The sequence below is a fragment of the Schistocerca serialis genome, chromosome 1, assembly GCF_023864345.2.
Source record: "Schistocerca serialis cubense isolate TAMUIC-IGC-003099 chromosome 1, iqSchSeri2.2, whole genome shotgun sequence".
NCBI classification, from domain to species: Eukaryota; Metazoa; Arthropoda; class Insecta; order Orthoptera; family Acrididae; genus Schistocerca; species Schistocerca serialis.
The window spans coordinates 1,112,723,295-1,112,738,280 of NC_064638.1; the positions used below are offsets into that span (position 1 = coordinate 1,112,723,295).

The window sequence follows — 14,986 nt, forward strand, 5'->3', positions numbered from 1 at the left end:
TCACCCGATGATGGCGACATGTATGATCGCCGAAATATTGTGCCCGTAGGACACTGTAGACCGGCAGTACACCCGTGGATATTTTGATTATGGTACTCACTGGTCAACATTGTTGTAACGCTGTACTCCTTCCCCACGCGCACCTTTTCAGTATGCATTGCGGAGAGCTATTGCAGCACGTCGATTTTGCACCAACGACCGGCGTCCGCCCCGGTAGCTGAGTGGTCAGCGTGACAGACTTTCAATCCTAAGGGCCCGGGTTCGATTCCCGGCTGGGTCGGAAATTTTCTCCGCTCAGGGACTGGGTGTTGTGTTGTCCTAATCATCATCATTTCATCCCCATCGACGCGCAGGTCGCCGAAGTGGCGTCAAATCGAAAGACCTGCACCAGGCGAACGGTCTACCCGACGGGAGGCCCTAGCCACACGACATTTCCATTTACCAACGACCGGCAATTGACAGCCGCGCCGGTGGAGATATGGAACTGCCTACCACAAGAATTCGCTACCAACCAGCATAAAAGGGTATTGCAGAGCATGCATTACCATCTGTGTTGATGACACACCCTGTTAAGAACCATGTCCCGTCTTTTGTAACGTCCAGGGGACCATCGTGAATTGCCGTGAGCCCAGTGTAATTACTGTCTCATTGCGTATTTCTTTCTGTTAACTTCTCTCAGTATTTCTGTAGAATTTCCTTCGATGTACGGTCCAACTTTCGCTGAGTTATGTTACTTGCAGTGGCTTGTCCTGTGAAGGTTATATTCGTTCTTAAGTTCATACCAGTGCACACTGAATTTAAGATATGAAATAAAAAAAAGGATCCAAGTGCTAAAATCATGAATTTGAGGAAAATGACTTTTAAGCATACTACGTAATTAATGGTCGTAATTGCTGTATTAATGTGCTTTGTGTCAAAGTTATGGGTAGTTTGGATCTAGTTTTCAAAGGACATTACAAACATAGTGTTGCAACTGAATGAACAACATACTGGACGTGGAAATGCAATAAGTAGCTCTAAGTCATGTAGTTCATAGATAGTAAAAATTCACTGCGTTTCGCAAAACTTTACGTGGACATTATTTGTCAGGTACCGAGACATTTAAATCAAATCTTTCTTCTTTTCTACACAGATGTGGCTTGTTACATCCAGGGCAGGTAGTTGCATATCGTAAAACTCTACTCCAAATAGGGATCCCTTCCCAGGTCTCAATTTCATTTAAGCTTCTCCTGGTCTTAACCACATGAGACTAGCATTTCTCCAACCATAACCACGGTACTTTAGATATGTTTTTTTTTAATTTTCTGCGTTTAAATTACTATCCACTCCTTTCTTCAAATCTACGAAGTCATACGCATTCATGTTACTAAGGTAAATGGCAATATTTGTCTTGATTGCTTATCATGCAAATCACCCCAGGCAAATGCCGGGATGATTCCCTTGAAAGGGCAGGGCCGCCTTCGTTCCCTGTCCTTCCCTAATCCGATGAGACTGATGACTTAGCTGTCTGGTCTCCTCCTCCAAAACAACCCAACCCTTACCATGTACTTTAAATCTTCTGGACCAAAACACTTGGTAAATCATGAATAAATCTTCTGGCGAGTTATGATGTTCGTTAGTGATCGGTAAAGAAATTTACCTTGTGTGCTGGGCGAGCTTCTGCAGGAATACGTTTATTACTTGAATTTACAAATTAATTCCCTCCTCTTTTCATCTCTTTTCTCATTGTTGCCACAGTATCTTCTCTTTTAATTCATCTTTCTTTCCACTCAAACTACTACAAATGTCTAGGATGTAGGTCACATCTTACCCAACGTTGAGGAGTACCATCTTTTGATCGCATTTGGTACCGAATTTTAATTCGTGGCAGTTTGTGCCTGTTATATGTTATTTGGCTTGACATGTAGGCTCCATTTCAGACAAAACCTCAAAACACCTTACTATGGAATTTACAGCCTTTTTTTTATTTGAAATCTTGAAACGTCTCTATAAAAGTTGCTTCACAGACTTCCAGTGTTGATGTCCAACTCTACATTTCTTCATCCATTACGTGTTGGCACTCCTATGAATTCACACTGAAAGATAGATGATCTTACAGGAATACTGACCTTTCAATACTAAATTACCATATATATTTCATATCTAAATCATCTTCCACATTAGCGACATGCATATTAAGATTTTCATTTAATACAAAACAGTAAATAACCATTTTCTTGCATTTTCATCCTTAGTTTTTCTTGTTCCATCCCTTTGGTTGTCTACTTCGAAGTGTGTTTGTCGTGTGCTGCAGTTTCTGTATGTCAAAACTAAGGTAATGGGGGCATGAGCACAATTTTGATATCAAATAGATATGAAAGTTAATGAAACTGATCAGTTAATTATTCCAACTACCCTCCACTCCCCCCCTGGCGCCCCCAGGATGACGTCATGTGTTTTCCTCAGCCTACATGTGGCTCCCTGCCATCTCTCCCCCCCAAACCCTCCCCCGACCACCATCTAACCTACTGACAGGGTTTTCGAATTTTGTCGGGAATTTTCAAAATGGTGGGAATTTCTTTGACCTAGGGCTGTATTGCCGTTCTCCCCCCCCCCCCCCCCCCCCACCACACACCCGGGAATTGTCGGAGAAGTAAAATTGGCGGTGCCCTTTCTGGAAGTCGAACACTGATCCCTCCGAGGTGAGCGATAGTGGACATCTTTCCCCGATTTTACGCAGGTTGGACATGTATAGGTGGTGTATAGCCCTGACCCCTGCAGTCTGATGATCCGTAATCGGGGGTGGTGCTGTAGTCTTCTTCACTTTCTTGGATTGCAATATAATATGACGCTAATTATGTCCTGCAGTCGAACGTAAAAACTACACCGGTTTTGCTCATAAAACCAAAAGAGAGTGGACTGCACCTATTTTCATACAATGATGATATTTATTGTTGTCGCAAATGTGTTTTGCTTTTTAATAGAGACTCACTTGTGAGAGGTGCGTTGACGTTAAATGCAACTGTTACAGTGAATTTTTTCCCCCTCTGAACGGCGTGCGCTTGCTGGTGGAGGTAGCAGAGATGTGGTGGGCGTCTTCCATAGGAGGACGCAGCGGCCCTTTTAGACAAAAACATGCAGTCAGGATAACCATCATTAACCCCACTTTTGTTCAGGGGACGACAGTGTGACCGTCTGTTTTAAGCGTAGCTTCTGTCGGCATCGATAGTGTTGACCGCCCAGTCACATGCTCATCCGGGACGCATTGTACTGCAGACTCCGCCATCAGATCGGCGGGAGGCTGGTCCAGGGGCAGCGGTCAGCATAGGCAGTGAGCTGCCTGTTTTCCAAGCAGCGGACGTTTGAAAAAGTGATCTAGAGATTTCTCCGAATTTTCGTTGTTGCTCCAGGAGTGATCCAGTCCTTCAGAGAAATACGTTTAATAGATTGTATGAAGCATCTTGTTCTTGTCTTCTGCCTACCTGCGACTGATTTTTGCAGACTGGAGACTGTATATCAATGCGATCAAAAGGATTTCTTTTTGGACCATCAGCGACAAGACAGAACAGGCTTCTATCCCTACCTACAGTTAGGAGAGAGACAGATGAGGGGTGGTAGGGTGGTGGGGAGTAAGACTGCCTCCAAGTTGGTCAGTTCATGACCGCCCGTCGAGGAAGACACAGCTGCAACTGCTGACAAACTGTAATCTTCTGGGGACGGTTTTTGCGGTAGTTCTTTTATTACAAATATTTTTTCCCGATCCCAAGTACATGTGTCGTTATATGACCCGTTGATTACAAGTGCTTCAGTTTTTTCACGACAGTTCCGATACCTAATTAGAACAGAGAAGCATTTTCAATCAGCTGTGGTAGCACGTATTGGTCTTGATTACCTGGACTGCAGGGTGATTGTCGAGCAATGCAGGGTGAGGTGTGTATAGCGAACTCTGACATAAAACAGCAATAGACAAAGTCCTCAGCTGTATGCTTAAGGTAATATAGCTATCAAAATCCTCTCTGTCCAACACCAGCATCTTGTCAGCTGAACACAATTCCAGCCACAAATAAAGATAGTATCTTCCACTCCAGCCTTTTTGTCCCCACCAGCTTGCAGGTGAAGGGTAGTGTTTGAGTAGGTCTGCCGCTAATTTAGGGTAGTATTGTGAAATTTTTGCACCAGGAACCGGTTGTAATTCCCGCCAAAATTCTAAATTTATGCCAAAATTCGAAAGTACCACCAATTGCATAGGTGGGGAAGTGCGAGGGTTAGGAAGGGGGAGGGGCGGGGCTCTCGTGGAGGCTGAGGAAAATACATGACGTCATCTAGGGGGAGGTGGTCGAGGTGGGGGTGGGGGTGGGGGTGGGTGCGTGAGAGTAATTAATTGATCAATTTAATTAATTTGGATATCAATGTTATATCAAAATTGCGCTGATGCCATCCTTACAATACTACTTATGTCTCTGGTCTTGGGATAAGTCTTTGTGAATGTAGGGGCAGCTTAGCCAACTTTTGCGTTTTGCAACGGGGATCTCTTCTGGGTCAGAAAAACATCAGCGATTGATGGTCTGTAGTCCTTGTTACGTTGGCACAGGCACAATATGCATATTGTTTGTGTGCCAACTTCTGGTCCACAGTAGAGATTGTAGGTGATAAGTGAGCAGTCCCACTGCTCTGAGAACAGGTAGCATCTAGTTTTAGTCCTTAGTGCTGCAATTTTGTGAATGTATAAGTTTCAGCTTCATTCAGTCCTTAATTCATTTCTTAGTTAGTTTCAGCTGTTATAGAATAACTAAGAACACCTTGTGTAGGCAGGAGTTGAGAATAATTTCGCGATTTTTAGAATTTGTACTAATGTTTCCTTTGTGCTCTGTAACTTTATGATTATGGGAAACAGGGCGACATGGATCTATTAATGTGATTAGATTGCTATATAAATCGTGTAATTAATTTGAGCAGTGTGTATGGTTTTAATATTCGGTAGTCATATTAAGCAAAAAGGCCACTGGGTTTTGTACAGATTTGAGTGAGTTTTCTTTGAGCACTTGTATGATTTTTTAATACATTTAAGAACATTTCCCAATCTGATTCTCCTACAGATTTAATCAAGACTCACCAATAACCATTTCATTAATTTTTCCTGAATTGAAGCCTATCCGGTAATTGTTTTTCCTTTCCAAGCAAATTGTTGCTTGGTAGGTCAATCCAGGCGGAGAACCGAGATATCTTCTATACTTAAGTCCCAATTTAAATTCATTTAATAAATAACTTATTATGGTCGAAGTAGAGAGGATATAAAATGAAGACTGTCAATGGCGAGGAAAGAGTTTCCGAAGAAAAGAAATTATTTTTACATCGCGTTTGGATTTATATGTCAGGAAGTCTTTTCTGAAAGTATTTGTATGGATTATAGACATATACGGAAGTGAAACATGGACAATAAACAGTTTAGACAAGAAGAGAATAGAAGCTTTTGCCGGCCGCTGGTGGCCGAGTGGTTCTAGGCGCTTCAGTCTGGAACCGCGCGACCGCTACGGTCGCAGGTTCGAATCCTGCCTCCGCCACGGATGTGTGTGATGTCCTTAGGTTAGTTAGGTTTAAGTAGTTCTATGTTCTAGGGGACTGATGACCTGAGATGTTGAGTCCCATAGTGCTCAGAGCCATTTGAACCATTTTTTAGAAGCTTTTGAAACGTGATGTTGCAGAAGAATGCTGAAAATTAAATGGTTAGATCGCGTAACAAATGAGGAGGTACTGAACAGAATTGGGGAAAAGAAAAATTTGTGATACAACCTGACTAGAAGAAGGGATCGGTTGATAGATCACACTCTGAGGCACCAAGGGATCACCATTTTAATACTGGCGGGGTGGGGGGGAGGTTTAAATCGTAGAGGAAGACTAAGAGGTGATTACACTCAGCAGATTCAGAAGGATATAGGTTGCAGTAATTACTCATAGATGAAAAGGATTGCAGAGGATAGAACAGCATGGAGAACTGCATCAAACCAGTCTTTAGACTGAAGACCACAAAAACAACAACAATAATGTACCAGGCTACGTAACAGAATAATTTTCCATCAGCCAACTCCACTATATAAATAACCAGGTACGTTACGGACTTCAGTTATCACGATGTTTTACCTTTGCGCATGGTGTGCAGCGCCTCGGAGGGCAGCCAGTAGCTCCAGAGCTGCGTGAGGTTGTGGTAGGCGCCGGGCGCGTCCTCGTGCCCCAGCACGGGGAACACGAATTGGCTGCTGAACGACTGCCGCAGAAGCGCCGTGATGTTCTGCAGCGCCGACAGCTGCTGCTCCTGGCCGCGAGCGCCCACGTGCGAAGCGCCGTCCCTGCGGAGAGAGCGACAGGCGCACTTAACAATCGTGGCCAGGGCTGTACCACTAGTAGCACAGATGTTGGTACCCCAACATCGAAAAAAGAAAAAGTCAAATTACCCCCATACTCAGAGAATGTGTGTAGCGCAGCAGATGTTGAATCCTGCATCACTGCTACACATACATCTACATGACTGCTCTGCAAATCACAATTAACTGCCTCGCAGAGGGTTCATTGAACCATCTTCAAGCTATTTCTCTATCATTCCATTCTCGAACAGCGCAAGGGGAAAAACGAACACCTGTATCTTTCTGTGCGAGCTCTGCTTTCGCCTACTTTATGATTACGATCATTTCTGTGTATATAAGAGAGCATCTTCAAAGTATTTTCGCTATCGGACGAGAAAGTTGATGACTGAAATTTCATGAGATGATCCTGCTTTAACGAAAAACAGCTTTGTTTTAATGACTGCCACTCCAATTCAAGTGTCACGTCCGTGGCACTCTCTCCCCTATTTCATGATAGTACAAAACGAACTGCCCTTCTGTTAACTTTTTCGATGTCTTCCATCAGTCTCACCGGAGGCGATCTCAAACCGCACAGCAGTACGTCACAAGATAACAGACAAGCGTAGTGTAAGCAATTCTTTAGTAGACCTGTTGCATTTTCTAAGTGTTACTGACTGTACATCGCAATCTTAGGTTTGTTTTACCCACAACATTACCTATGTTACCGTTCCTATTAACATTATTTTTAATTATAATCCTTAGGTATTTAGTTGAATCTACAGCCTTTAGATCTGTGTGATTTAGTGTGTGACCGAAATTTAGCGAATTTCCTTTAGTACTCGTGTGGATGACTTCCCACTTCTAATTATTTAGAATCAGTTGCCACTTTTCGCGAGATACCTTGTCTAAATCGTTTTCCAATTAGTTTTGATACTTTGACGTCTTTACTAGTCGATAAACGACTGCATCATCTGCAAACAATCTAAGACAACAGCTCAGATTGTTTCCTAAGTCATTTATGTAGAACGGGGGCAACAGACGGCCTGTAACACTTGCTTGGGGAACACTTGCTTGGGGAACACCAGATATTACTTCTGTTTTACTAGATGACTTTCTGCAAATTACAACAAACTATGACTTTATGACACGAAATCACGAATCAAGCATTCATCTGATCCGTTAATCCATAGGCATGCAGTTTGACTAGAAGACGCTTCTGAGGAACACCTCAGAAGCCTTCTGGAAATCTAAAAGTATGGAATCGGTTCATCCTCTGTCGATAGACTGATTACTTCGTGTGAAGAAAGAGCTAGTTAAGATTTAAAGGAACGAAATTTTCTGAATCCGTGATGACTATTTGCCAATAAATCGTTTTCTTCGACATACTTTATTATAATTTAACACATTACATGTTCCAAAGTCCTACTGCAAATCGAAGTAATGCTACTGTATTTCAGCAGATTACTCCAACTTCCTCTCTTGTGTAGTTGTGTGACTTGTGAAACTTTCCAGTCATTAGGAACAGATATATCGGAGAGAACTGTTGTATATGACTGCGAAGTATGGAGCTATTGTATTAGCATACTCTGAAAGGAACCTGACTGATATACTGTCCGGACTCGAGTTCTTACCTTTATTAAGTGATTTAGACTGCTTTGCTATATGAAGGAAATCTGTTTCTAAGTTACTTATATTGACAGTTGTTCCAGATTCTAATTCTAGAATATTTGCTTCATCTTTTTTGGTGAAGGTGTTTCGCAACACCGTCTCAGTGGCACTGTAATCAGTGACATCACCTTTGTTATCGCACAGTGCAGGTATTGATTGCGTCTTGCCGCTGGTGTACTTAATATATGACCATAATCTCTTTCGGTTTTCTGACAGATTTCGAGACGTAGTTTCGTTGTGGAAACTATTAAAAGCATCTCGAGTTGAAGTTCGTGCTAAGTTTCGAGCTTCTATTAAACTTCGCCTGTCATGCATGTTATGACGTGTCACGTGTGGATCTACGTCGTGTGGATGATAGTGAATGGTTTGTGTTGTCATGGTCTAAGAGAAGAAAGGGGTGAATCTTGGAGCCGGCACATAGACTACTCCTCTCGTATTGCATCAATGGCGCTACTGAGCGTAACGTCTCCATCCTAGGGATGGATCACCATCCACAGTGTCACATGCTCTCACTTCATGTGACACTGCGGAGAAGTTTGGAATGTAATCCAGGACACTGGTGCGAAGACTGGTGATTAGGAACTCTATTTATTACCCCTCTCCGCTCAAATATTGGCAATGAAGCTTTCCCACCACTCAAACGCCACTGCATAAGCATGCGTTAGCGATCCCGACTACAGAGTTGGGTCCAACACTGCCAAACAAGACAGAATACTCATGGACAATTGAATCAGACACATCTTCTGTTCTGGGACTTCCAAGCAGGTGTAACGCAGAAATTATCTGTTACAGTAAATTTGGTAACTATTGTGCTATCAATGCACGACTTACGACCCTCCCTCACAGCATGAGAGGAAAGTAGGAGATATGTTAAAATGGAAGTAAAACTGTGTTGGTGGGATGTCATGGTTCTAGAGTGCTCAGTCGGTAAATTGATTTCTTGTCACAGGCATGGTTCTATGTTTGTCATGGTCCGGCACAAAAGGTTTGATCTGCCAGAATGTTTCAAAAAACGTGCGCTACCTGATCAAAAGTATCTGTGCGCCTACTAATGCACACTCATGAATTATCAACCCTTCCCCTTTATAAGGGCTTGAACTTCGCCTGAGACACTTTCAAGGGTATCTGAATGGCTCTGGAGCAACTACAGCCCATACTACAGTATATTAAACAAGAGAAGTTAGTGATGTTGCACGCTGGGGTCTTGAACGAAGTCGGCATTCTAATTCATCCCAGATGTATTCTGTGGGCTTGAGGTCGGGAATCTGGGCAGGCCAGTACATTTCAGGAATGTTACTCTACACAAACGGTTACCTCATGGATGCTGCTTAGTGAGAGAGTGTATTGTCATGTTGATACAAAGAATCATTGTTTCCGGGTTGTTCCTCTATTGGCCGCAGTATATACTGCCGCAACATGTGTTCGTATCCTTCTTCATTTGGCGTTTTCTTAAGCAAAATAAGCCATATATAAAAGCTACCATACCACTAAACTACAACCATGGTGCTTCGCTGTTGGCACTACACATGGCGACAGGTAACGCTCTCCAGGTGTTAGCCGGACCCAAACACTTCCATCGGCTATAGCGTGATACTTCAGTCCAAACCACTCGTTTCCAGCCACCCATGGGCGTCACATTTTACACCACCATAAGCATAGCTTAGCACTGACTACAGAAACATCTGGTTTACGGGGAGCAAGTGGACCATTGTTACACAACTTTGTAACTCCCCATGAGCTCACTGACCGACCAATTCTGCCCTTGCTGCTTCCCTACTTCTTTCATACTAGCTGGTACACTTCTCGCGGCGTCTAGCGCTCAATTCGGCATCACATATTGTGTCTTGATATTTTTGGTCAGGTAGTGTGTGTACTGCACTGCATAATGAAAGAATCGACCTGCACAACTCCCGTGTTCCAAAAGACAGTGGTCCTGTCACCGTGGTATGTGCAACAGGTGTCCTTGTCTGTCGCCGTGTTAGCCGTCAGTTTCACCGAGAAGTGCAGTGTGGGAAAACTGTGTGATGTTCGTACATTTAATCGCTATCATATCGCGGGTACTCGGCGGATGGGACACTACGCCTTCGAGTCACACAATGAAGATGTAAAAAGGGTCTATTCTCAGTACCGGCTGTTCGAGACAAATGCCGATGGCCGTGTTGTCTTGATGACTGAGGTCTCTTACGACTGTCGTGCATCGTTGGAGCACGTACACCCATGCTCATAAATTAAGGATAATGCTGATACATGGTGAAACAACGCTCAAGTGGGCAATTTGCGGGTTTAAATCACCTCGGGGTATGACCATGCGGTGCATTTGACCTGCGGTCGTCGCACGGTGGCGCTGGCAGCAGTCCACGTACGCAGAGGTGTGTTGGTGCATGTCCGAGTACGATGCAGCGAGTAAGTGTGCACACGTTTTCAGACGTGCTAATGGTGACTGTGTGTTGAAAATGGCTCAAAGAACACATATTGATGACGTTGAGACGAGTAGAATACCAGGGCGACTGGAGGCTGGTCAAACACAGCAAGTCGTAGCACGGGCCCTCCTTGTGCCACAAAGTGTGATCTCAAGATTATGGCAACGGTACCAGCAGGCAGGAAACGTGTCCCGTCGCTACAGAATGGGACGTCCACATTGTACAACATCACAAGAACACCGATATCTCACCATCAGTGCCCACAGACGACCACGGAGTACTGCAGGCAGCTTTGCTCGGGAACTTATCGCAGCCACTGGAACAGTTGTCTCCAGTCACACAGTCAACGGATGACCGAACAGACATGGTTTATTCGCCCGAAGGCCTGCAAGGTGCATTGCACTGACCCCTGGTCACAGGAGAGCCGGTAAAACCTGGTGTCAAGAACATAGTGCATCGTCATTTCAATAGTGGTCCCATGTTATGTTCCCGGACGAGTCCAGTTATAGTCTGAACAGTGATTCTCGCCGGGTTTTCATCTGGCTTGAACCAGGAACCAGATACGAACCCCTTAAAATCCATGAATGGGACCTGGTTTATGGTGTGGGTTGGGATTATGATTGGTGCACGTACACCCCTCCCTGTCTTTGACAAAGGAACTACAACAGGTCAGGTGTATCGGGACGTCATTTCGCACGAGTATGTCCGGCTTTTCATGGGTGCAGTGGGTCCCACCTTCTTCCTGATGGATGATAACGCAAGGACCCACCGAACTGCCATCGTGGAGGAGTACCTCGAAACAGAAGATACCAGGCGAATGGAGTTGCATGCCTGTTCTCCAAACCCAAACCCTATCGAGCACGTCTGGGATGTTCTCGGTCAACGTATCGCTGCATGTCTTCAGACCCCTACGACACATCAGGAGCTCCGACAGGCACTGGTGCAAGAATGGCAGGCTATACCCCAGCAGCTGATCGACCACCTGATTCGGAGTATGCCAACCCGTTGTGCGGCCTGTGTACGGGTGCATGGTAATCATATCCCTTATTGATCTCGGGGTACATGCGCAGGAAGCAGTGGTGTTTTGTAGCACATGTGTTTCGGTACGGTTTTCTCAACCTATCACCAATACCATGGACTTACAGAGCGGTGTCATGTGTGTTCCCTCTGTGCCTACGCTATTAGGGCCAGTTTTGTGTAGTGCCACGTAGTGTGGTACCATATTCTGCAATTATCCTTAATTTATGAGCATGAGTGTAGATTGGACAGAGACAGGCATGTTACCAGCCTATTTGTTCCGGACGACAGGGGCCATTGAGTGAGCAAGCTGCAGTTTTTTCACACAAACGCATCCGAATACTGGACGTCAAAGAAGTATGAAGCAAATTTTGAAACGGAAACAATATCAGTTGAGATTGCCTGAGAAGGGCAAAAAGAAGGTGAAATTTCAGAAGATTAGGTGTATCTTTTCTCATGTCAACACTGTGGACTGATGTTGTCGAAATGTAGCAGCTTGTACGTTCTACTGACGATGTGCAAAAAAAGTGTGTTTCTAAGAAGTCTCTTTCCGATGTCTACCTGCTTAGCTGGCAGGTAACGTGCTTCCCTCGAATGCAACAGGCCCGGGTTCGATTCCCAGGCGGGTTGGAGATTTTCTCCTCTCGTGGAGTGGGTGTTGTGTTGTCCTCATCATCATTATATCCTTAACACCGGCACGCAAGTCGCCTCACGTGGCGTCGACTGAAACCAGACTTGGACTCGGCGGCCGAACTTCCTCGGATGGGGCCTGTTGGGCAACAATGCCATACGATCATTCCATTTCTTTCTGATACCAGAACAACACAAGAATTCTGTGAAAATCGCGAACATCGGCTGAAGTTGAATACGTTTATCTATGAGCTTACTATCAAATTTACAGAAATTGGCATGATAACCAAATGTATTAATGTGCTTCAGGCTTTTACAATATGCTGCAATGTAGTCTACATTTATCATTCTTGTTTTTATCAATACGTTTTCCCCTTCTTATGAGTTATCTGCAAAATGTGATAGTCTTTGATAACTTTTTCAAAGAGGCAGGTGACGTAAATACCTACTGATGGCAACACATAATGACCTTGAAGACGGACACCTGAAGCAAAAGTAGTGTTTCGCATTAGGCAGAAATTCCATTCTAGTTTTTCAACACTTATGACGCTCATGTGCGCATTAACACAGCAAAAAGATCACAATATGTATTTAGGCCTTTCGATATAGTTTTAGAGTGGGTTTCAGTGGAGTTTTGCTAATATATGACTGGAAAACTTAGAACCACGTTTGAAGCACCCACTGCATTATTCTGATCAAAAATGTATTCACGCGCCACACGACGATTCCGATCTGGCTAACTACGTGATGTTATGGGAAAAATACAGTGGTGGTGTCAATCAACCTGCGTGCTCATTACACAGCGAATAGCAACAGGAATTCACTTCGAATTTCCCAACATGTTTTTCTTTAATGACTTGAAATTTTTTCTAATGATTTTGTAATGCTGCATTAAACAAAAATTGTTCATCTCATATGGTTTGCAAACAGTAAAATTTAAAATACCGTAATGTTGGGCAACCTTCTAGCAGAAGGGTAGAGTACTGCTCCCAACTCACAGCCGACAAAGGTCTGACTACATTGCAAAACAGTTACTCGCATACTGCTAACAACATGTTATTTGCACCATAGATCAAGTGGTCCGTGTTCTTGCCAAAAATTGGCCATAACTTTAGTGATAATTTGTTCGAGTAGCTTGACATAGCATATTGGAAATGTAGCTTGATATAGCATATGCGAAATGTTAGAGAATACAGTGCTATACGTTTAATTTACCGCAGGGAGTGGCGTAATGGCGCACAAAAGTATAACTCCAGGCCAAATTTTGAGCTGATCATGATCTTCAACAAAAGATTAGACTCTCTAGAGATAGGTAAACTTTCAGTGCGATTAATGAAGCCTATCTATATCGGTAGGACGGTATGTGTGTGCTGGACCTCTCTAATATCCACATGTACCACTTTCTTTTAAACTTCGCTAAGCAGCTCTTTGCTAATCCAAAGTTACTTTATATGGTTACATAGAGACTCACCTTCTGGGTGCATGACCATTATCTATATGAAGCAATTAGTTACCTTCCCGAGGAATTCAGCAAATCCGAATTCGTGGTGATAATTCTTACGGTGTACCATCGCAAAATAATAAGGTTATCGGTCTGAAGAGAGACGAGGCGAACGGCTCAAATGGTTCAAGTGGCTCTAAGCACTATGGGATTAAACATCTGAGGTCATCAGTTCCCTAGAACTTAGAACTACTTAAACCTAACCAACCTAAGGACATCACCCACATCCATGCCCGAGGCAGGATTCGAACCTGCGACCGTAGCAGCAGCCTGGTTCCGTACTGAAACGCCTAGAACCGCTCGGCCACAGCGACCTGAGCGAACGGCTCGCGCGATTGCGAACTCTGTAGTTCTCTGATCTAAAGCGTGTGGATACCCTATAGATACAGGGTGACAATTATTGAACTATATGGAAAAAGGTAAATTAGTTCCAAACTATGGCGTGCGCACACATTATTCAACATGTAAATGTCACTACAGATAATCGGATTTACGTTATTTTACGTTCGATTATCCCTGCCATTATTGGCGACGATGTGGCGCAGGAGAATAGCGAAATTCTGCTTGATCCGCTGAAGTATTGCAACGTCGATGCTGTCGATGACCACCGGATTGGGTGTTTCCAGCTCTGCAGTGGTTTTGAAACTATTGCTGTACACTTTGTCTTTAACATAGCCCCACAAAAAGGAGTCTCATGTGTTCAGATCCGGAGAACATGCCCAATCGAGGCCCATGCCAGTGGCCTCTGGGTACTCCAAAACCAGAATGCGGTCTCCAAAGTGCCCGTCCAAGACATCACTACCCTGCTTCGATACGGCCGAGCTCTGTCTTGCATGAACCTCATCTTGTCCAAATCAAAGTCACTTTGGGTAAAGGTGGTGAAATCATCTTCCAACAGCTTCACTTGCCGTTGGGTAATCACCATGCCATCGAGGAATATCGCACCGATTATTCCGCGACTGGACATAGCACACCACACAGTCAGCTGTTGAGAGTGAAGAGACTTATTGCTCGCGAAATGCAGTCCCCCTAAATGCGCCAATTTTGCTTATTGACGAATCCATCCAAATGAAAGTGGGGTTTGTCGCTAAACCAAACATAAATGCGCTTGCTAATTCCCATCATGCCCCGCAGCCAACCGTGCAGTTTGAACGTCATAACGCAAACCGTTCAGAAACTATGCCGATTTCATTTCATATAGTTCAATAATTATCTCCCTGTACTTGTGCCACCCAAAGGCGGGGTAAGGGTTTGCAGCAGGCGACCTCAGTGTGGTGCTGCACCTAAGTCAGTATATATGGTGCGCCAAGTAGTCTTTCGATCGCGAGGTCATGTGATCCACACCACTCGCAACCGAAAGCCTGTTTCTCACGGCATGATAACAAGCTATTCATCCATGAACGCGAGACTAGCGCTTTATCATTCTCACACTA

At 44.1% G+C, this 14,986-nt stretch overlaps 1 protein-coding gene across 1 annotated transcript in view; it reads right to left on the reverse strand.

The window, feature by feature from the left end:
* Window positions 1-14,986, reverse strand: part of LOC126459342 (acid sphingomyelinase-like phosphodiesterase 3a) — a 586,475-nt gene that overhangs the window by 126,876 nt on the left and 444,613 nt on the right. The window contains exon 5 of the mRNA XM_050095854.1: window positions 6,118-6,323. Within this exon, the coding sequence (XP_049951811.1) occupies window positions 6,118-6,323 (206 nt within the window). The remainder of the gene's footprint in view (window positions 1-6,117; window positions 6,324-14,986) is intronic.